This window comes from Calidris pugnax, unplaced genomic scaffold (assembly GCF_001431845.1).
Source record: "Calidris pugnax isolate Ruff unplaced genomic scaffold, ASM143184v1 scaffold31, whole genome shotgun sequence".
In the NCBI taxonomy this organism is placed as follows: domain Eukaryota; kingdom Metazoa; phylum Chordata; class Aves; order Charadriiformes; family Scolopacidae; genus Calidris; species Calidris pugnax.
In genome coordinates, this window is record NW_015090786.1 from 4,927,280 (window position 1) to 4,934,779 (window position 7,500).

A 7,500-nucleotide genomic window follows, 5' to 3' on the forward strand; every position below is an offset into this window, starting at 1 on the left:
CGGGGGGGGGGGGGGGGGTGGGGGGGGGGGGGGGGGGAGAGAGGAGGTTCAGGGGGTGTTGGGATGGAGGGGCAACAAAGTTTTATAGACTTGAAGCAGATACAACATACAACTGAACGGTGATGCCTAATCATGCCTGAAATGGGAAAACCCGGGGGCAAAGCAGGGAATAAAAAAAAGCAGCAAATGAGGCACCGCTCTCATTCAGGGGGGTTGTTCAGCTCGCTCCTTGATAATAATTTATAGTGGGATCATGTGAAATGGCACACCAGAGCAGGGAGCCCTGGAAAGGCAGATATGTTTAGCAGGTCTTGCCCCTCACCACAAAAAGTCTGCAGGTAAAGGCTCACCCCTGGGTTTCCCCAACATCCAGACACACAGCGAGGGGAGGAGTGAGATGCAAAACAAAAGCATAGTTGGTAAAATAACCCCCAGCGGCCCCGGTTTCCCCCAGAGTTTGCATTTGCATTGCTGCCCACCAACCCCACGCTGCGCCTGAGCCCAACGCTGACACTGGTCCCACAGGTCACTTAGTGGGACCTGACACGAAGCTGGGGCTGAAACAAAATGGGGGTGGGGTGGGGGAATCCCCTTCATGGGATTTTATATGTGTTTTCAGATCCCTTCTGGAGAGACAGTGCTCCATAAGCGACCTCTAACACATTCACTTCGCTCCTCGCTTCTCACCTTGTAAAAGCCCACGGCCCAAATGCATCACAAATCCAAAATACATGTTTTGAAAGCAAAATTTAAGTTAGACTTCACAAAAGACTTGACCTTTGCTGCATTGTGATGTAGTGAAAGTCTGCTTAGAAATAAAATACAGCACATTCAAATTGCCTTCAAGTTTGAAAGCAGTTTTTTAAACCCCCAAAATCAAAGCTAAACTAGTTAATTCCCAGGTATCTTGCTCATCTCAGCCTGCGGACTAGGAAAAAAGAGCTTCTCTTTTGCTTATTAAAAACTCCAAAACTTTAGAACTTCATTTTTTTTATAAAGACAAAGCATACTTCATTTTTTAACTCTGATGTGCAGACTGACACATTGGGAATATGCTAAAATACAAAATCCCTAGGAATATTGCCCCTCTTGCACCAAAAGCAGAACAGCCTCCGGCTTTGAGGCTAACAGTCCTCCAGCTCTCCCCTTGCAGGAAACCCTTGACTCCTGTTAATTGGCAGAAACTCATTAAGCTGCTGTTATGCCATGGCTGGCCATCCCCTGCACACCCAGATACACTGAAGAGCTTTGCAGCAGCCAAGTCCTGGTCAGGCAAAAAAGGATCCTAACAGCACCCCTACTTAAAGCACACAGTAGCCCAGGTCACATGAGGTGGTGGAAACCCTTGTGGCTCCACCAAACCTGGTGCTGAGACTGCCCTGTTGCTTCACAACAGCCACATGGACCCCAAGAGCAGGGTCAGGCCCCGCAGCCGGGAAGAGGAGCCCCCAGTGCAGCCCCAAGACTTACAAGAGGCTCTCAGCTCAGCCTTTACGTGTATTGGTAACATTAAGGCAAACACATAAATTCTGCAGATGTTTTAAAATCCTAAGAGTTAGGAGGGTTTAACCCCTGTATTAAAAAACACACATTTTAAGGACCATTTCACTTTACCTTCAACACTTCAGGGAAGGACAGGTGTAACTTTTCCCCTCTCTGCTCGGCGAACCACATTTAGCTGTCACTGCTTTGTTATTTTCTGCTTTTCCTGGGAGAAACACCTGCCTCGTGCTGGCTGCTAGAGGAGAGATGGGCCACGGCCAGAGAAAGCAGAGGACATTGCACTTGTTTCACCAACCAGAGCAACAAAAGCATGACCAGCTGCCCCAGAAAACACCTACTCACTGAGCTTTGCTCCCCCAGAACCAACCAGCACACTGAAAAACCTTTATAAAGCAGCCACCCAGCTGCCCTCTATTATAAGCACGGCAGGCCTGCTGTAGATAGGTACCAGGTGATCCCTTGTTTGCAATTTGGAAGAAAGAGCAGAGCAACCCCCCTTTGTAACTATCCAATCATCCCCAATCTGATGCAGCTGCTGGAGCAGAGATACTTTGGGGCAGGAGCTCATGGGAGCTGCTAACTCCTTACCCAAGGTATGCTTCCAATCAATTGGATGCTTAATGCAACAGGATTCACCCTTCCAAGGCTCAAAAAAACCCTTATGAACAGACACAGAGGTGGTAACATAGGCTGGGATACAAAAATCTTTTAAAAACATCTCCTAATGATAAAAAAGCTTAGGGTGTGTGCAGGCTTTTGGGTAATTGGACTTAAAAGACCAGCTCACCTTAATAGCTCCTTTTGGGTCAGCCCATGCCTGTGCACCCTGCTGTGACCCTACGGCCGTGTGTGGAGGTGCTTCTGCCACGCGCCTCAGCCCCTTGCCAAGCTTTAAGGTACAAAAGTGTCTGTGCTTGTGCTATGCCCCAGCTGACAGGAGAACTACAGCCCGGGTTCTCAAAAAACAAAAGAGCAACCACCACCCATCGAAAAGGCAACACCGATTTCCCTATGGCCATTTTGCCAGGAGAGAGTCACCCCGGCTGGGCGCCTCGCTCGGATTTTAAGAAAGGAGCTGAATAAAAGCAGCTGTGAGAATGAAGCTAATACACGAAGCAAAAAAATCAGTTGGCCCCTGCCCCGTGAGTCGGCTCCGTCCCACTGCGCCCGGCAGCGGGTGTCCTGGCAGCCCGACACGGCCGGCCAGCAGCCCTGCTCACTACCCAGCTGGTTTCTTTCACCAAATAAGGTCCATTCCCGCTCGCCGGCACAGGCATGAGTAGCTGCAGCCTATAAATCCCATCGGAGACAGCACACAAGCATGCACTTAACCCATCTTCTGTTCAGAAAAACTCTTGGGCCCCGAACCAGCAAACTCCTGGGGTGAGTGCTGAGCTCCGAGCAAGGGACGAGTGTCACTGGCAGGGGGAAAAGCTGTGCAAGGGCTGGAGCCCTCAGCTGGAAACAGCGGCACGCCAGCCTGATACAGCTCCCCCCAGTACTGCGGCTCAGGGCAGGGCTCTGCATCCCCTGGTACTGACAGCATCTCCACAGCAAGACCATCGCTCCTCCCGAAACCCACCAGCTGGCCTCACTTCTCCTTGGACGGACACTAAGGAACGTTACGGATCCCACCAGCCCCAAAAGTACATAGTCTAACAGCAGAAATGCAATACGACAGCCGGCATTCATCACGAGGAGGCGGGCAATGGAGGAGGGCTAGGAGACACCACGCTTCTGCACCAGCCAACGCCAGTGGGGGTTCCCCACGATGTGGGGTGCAGCGGCCCTAAGCCTGGTGCCTGGTCTAGCTCTGGGGGAAACCTCTGCCCACCAGTGCTGAGCAGCCCCTCGCGCAGACACCAGCTCCAGCTTTCTCTTTGTAAACTCAGCACTTGGTTTTCTGCAGCCGATAGGGTAATACAAAGTCATACCCGCCGCCTGGCCCTTGTTAGCATTAAAAATTAAAGACAGAGCAAACAAAACCTAAAGCTCCAACATTTATTATGGCAATTTCCCACCCACCCACAGACCTACACTGTTTTGTTTTATTTTTAATTCGTCACATCAGATGCGCCTTCTGAGAAATGGCACGTCAGGGAGATAACCAACAGGCCGGGTTGTCCATGAGAGCAAGACAAGTCTTTTCCATGGGGAAAGGAGCCGGTGGAAGCCATCGATAAGCCCTTGACCTTGGTGGGTGGGTTTGCTTTTTTTTTTTGCTTTTAGAAAATAAAAAAAAAAAAAGGGAAAAAAAAAAACCAACCGAACCCCAAAGAAGTGTTGTACTCTATTACAAAATATAAATACGATAGTCTTGCAGGCAGGAGGAGCCCGGGGAGCGCTGCCTTCGGCGGGTGACTTCTCAGGCTCTCCCGGGGACGCGGCGAGCCAGCAGGACAGAGGCCACCTCTGGACGCCGAGATGCCGCCAGCCGCTCGCCCCAGCTTCACCTCCTTTCAGAATTTAAGTGCTCTTGAACTTCCATCCGAAAACTGCCAGACGTCCGGGGCTCCCTGGGCGCTGCGCCAGCTGGGGGGGTACGCCGAACCTACAGAGAGCATGGGGACAGAGGAGAGAACAGGTGTGACATGGCCCACGGTGCGAATTATTCTCTTATTTCACTTTTTTTTTTGTCTTTTTTTTTTTTAACAACTAGGACACCCAACTGTCGCAAAGGGATACAGCGGGATGGAGCCCTTCCTCCTTTCAGGCCACACCCTCATGTCCGGCATCGCTCGGCACCACGCAGGAACCACAGGGATCATTTGGGAGGAGAAACCTCTGGGCTTTGTTGAGAAGCCCGCGCTGTGCCAGGAGCTCTGCTTGGGCAAGGACCAAGCCAGCCTGTCTGAAACTTTCCTCCTATTTTTTCCCAAAACCTGCAAAGCCCCAGCCTGTGCCCAGCCAAGCGCGCGGGCAACTCGCCATCGACTCTGAAGGCATGGGACGGGGCGCGGAGACAGCAAACATCCTTGGCTCCACTCACATGGAGATGGAGAGGGGCTGCCAGCCCCTGCTCGTGGTTGATCACCAAGCACTGCGCCACCCCAAACAGCAAGCTAAGGACTACACCGCACGCAGAGGCAGTGGCGAGGCCGGCGCTTCGTCAGCACAGCCCTCAAAATCCACCTCCACATCCCCACCGAGGCACCAGTTTCTATGGAAGTCGTTTCACTAGTACTTAAGAGAGTGGTTGAAGGGCTACACACCAGCTGCCATCAAGACTAAAAAAGCAGCTCCTGGGCCAGGTCTTCAATGGGTGCAAACTGGAGTGGCTCCTCCAAAGTCAAGAGCACGTGCCTGGTCCCCCCCCCAGGGAGTGCTTGCTGCTGCAGATGTCTTATCCTGACATGTTTCAGGCTGACGTTAAAGCAGGCTGAGACTTTCAATGGAGCCAAGAGCACTGCATCCATCCGTCCATCCATCCATCCATCCATCCATTCATCCATCCCGGCCACGAGCCCTACCAGCACAACACCATACGTCCCACCATGGGCATGAAACCTGGGGGGGTTCCCTTGGTGAGGAGGGGACCCCACACCTGGATGCCCATGGCTCCTTCGAAACCAGAAGATGAGCATCTGGGCTCGAGGAGCAGCAGCTCCCCAGCAACTCCAGCAAAGATCCCAACGGACAATATCGCTCTCCCGGTCAGTAATACAATTTGCCACACACCCACTGGAAAGGGTTTTCAACCTTTATGGGAGAAAAGAAACGAGGGAGGGAGCTAAAAGAGCAGCTGGTATCTCGTCTCTGGTTTTGTACAAACCCTGCACTTAGATAAACCCCGAAACTATCTCATCAGATACACCAAAGCCTCCTGAATGTCAAGCAAAGACATGGTATCACTTATTCCTGTATTTATCTCAGCTCTTGGAAACATAATAAATACGAAACATCTGTAGTCTGAATTCTGGATACTGTTTCAGTGCCTTCATTACATTAATCATTCAATTTGGAGGAGATTAAATACTAACGGCAAAGGGGTCTGTGCCATAAAAACGCATTCCTCCTCAAAAGTTGATGAGGTTTGAGATTTTAACAATAGAGACGCTGTTACCCAACTATCGCTCTTATTTATAGAGACATCTTTTTGCACAGAAACAGGGAAGCTTCTAGGGAGCGCAGGTCATGCATGCACGGGATGCCAGAGCAGCTCGAGAGCACACGATGGGGCCTGAGACTCCGTGCCCCAACCCAACAAACTTGGCCTTGCTTTTATCATGCCATTAACTCATTGCCACTGGCAGAAAAGCATCATGTCAGCAGATTCAGCTCTGGTGGTGAGGCGGCAGCGTGGCGTTGCTCTCAAGCTACGCTCTCGGTGGCCAGCTCAGACAACTTCTCCTGCAGCAGGAGCCACCTCTCCTGAAGCTCCTCAACACCACCATGTGCAGGGTTGCAGGGCACAGCAGCGCCCGGCGGCCTAATCTAGCTCACTGAAACCTATACATCAAATGCATCACTGCGCAATTTAAAAAAAAATAAATAAAAAAAATTGTTGCATGCTTTCCACCTGTTAATCTTGTAGCAGCACACGGAGCCCAGATCTGTCTAGAGATGTCTCTCTACAGATCTGTATACAGCTGCCTGTATATATGCCCGTATATATAATTACTTCATATGTAAAACATAGTATAGAGAAAGGTAGTGGAACGACGACTGCCGTAAGATAGACATGGGGCACGGCTCCCACTCCAAAAGACAGCCAGGCTACGCTCGACCCCGGGCAGACCAGCTAACGCGAGTCCTCCAGACACCTCCACTGCGGTGCCACCAGCCAGAAATTTTAGCAAGGGGGAGGGAGAGACCAGACCTTGCACGGACATTTCACGGCGCGGGATCAAGAGGTGGTGTTGTCCCGGCAGCTGCAAAGCTCCCTGTGCACCCCTGCGTACACGAGCACTCCCGGGGACAGTCACCTCAGCCACCCCCTTCACCCCGAGCCCACCACGCCGGGGCCAGGACCAGACCCTGCCTCCCCTATGCCATGCCAGGGACCCCTCCAGCACAGCATCCACCTCGGCCACAGCCAGAGAGGACCGGTACCCCCGGCGAGGGGCAGCGTGGCTCAGGGGTGCTTTTCCACCCTCCTGTACACTCATCCCACTAGCCCGGACAATGCAACCCTCACTCCTCCCGTACCAGAATTAAAACAGAGCTGCTTTTTTTTTTTTCCCCCCCTTATCTCCCAGAAAAAGGAATACATTTTTCTCTTTAGATGCATATTTTTGTACGTTTTTTAAATCCCAAACTTCCCCTTCAGAAGGCGCCGGGCAAAATAAAGGCAACAAACGATGCCATCACAAGAAGACAACAGAACAACTGGTAGGTTTTACAGAAATAAAAAAAAAGGAAAATGAAAAAAAAAAAAGTATTAAATCCATTACACTAGGAACAGCAAGAGACAGTATCACAGCAGTACGTGCTTTAATAAAGTAAAGAGATGCTGCAACATGCAGTATTTGTCAAACTGACAACATATACGGACCCCTAAGGGAGGGGGCAGGGGGGACCTGAACTGGAGTCCGGATTTTAAAGACAATGCACATAAAACATTTCATAAACCTGTGATTCCCACCAAATAAAAAAAGCCCAGGGGAGAAGAGAAGGGGAGCTGCCAGCTCCAGCCAGGAGCAGTGCCTGGAGCTCTGGGCATCGGTCACCCCGGATCTGAGGCGCGTACCCCACCCCGAGAGAAATCAGCTCCTGCCCACGCGCCCGCGTGCGCCAGTGGCTGATTTGACCCCGCGCCCCCAAAACCTGCCGGGGGTGGATGGATGGGGGGGTCTGCAGAGATATTTATTTTTTTTTTGCTCATCTTTTCTGCCAAAGCATCGCCAGACTTGATGGGGGGGAAGTCCCTGGCGCAGAGCGAGGCCGCTAAGTGAAAGCCAGAGATGCCACCGGTTATCGGGTCACAGCTTAGTCCTCGACTAAAGGAGGGGAAAAAAAAACCCCCAAAACTACAGGTCCAGACTGCGAACGCTTTCC

At 51.5% G+C, this 7,500-nt stretch overlaps 1 protein-coding gene across 2 annotated transcripts in view; it reads right to left on the reverse strand.

The window, feature by feature from the left end:
* Nucleotides 1–44: 44 nt before the first annotated feature.
* Nucleotides 45–7,500, reverse strand: part of BCL11A (B-cell CLL/lymphoma 11A (zinc finger protein)) — an 80,458-nt gene continuing 73,002 nt past the window's right edge. For both annotated transcript variants that reach the window (XM_014966432.1, XM_014966431.1), the window contains exon 4: nucleotides 45–4,054. In XM_014966432.1, coding sequence (XP_014821918.1) covers nucleotides 3,963–4,054 — 92 coding nt within the window. In that variant the 3' untranslated portion in view covers nucleotides 45–3,962. The remainder of the gene's footprint in view (nucleotides 4,055–7,500) is intronic.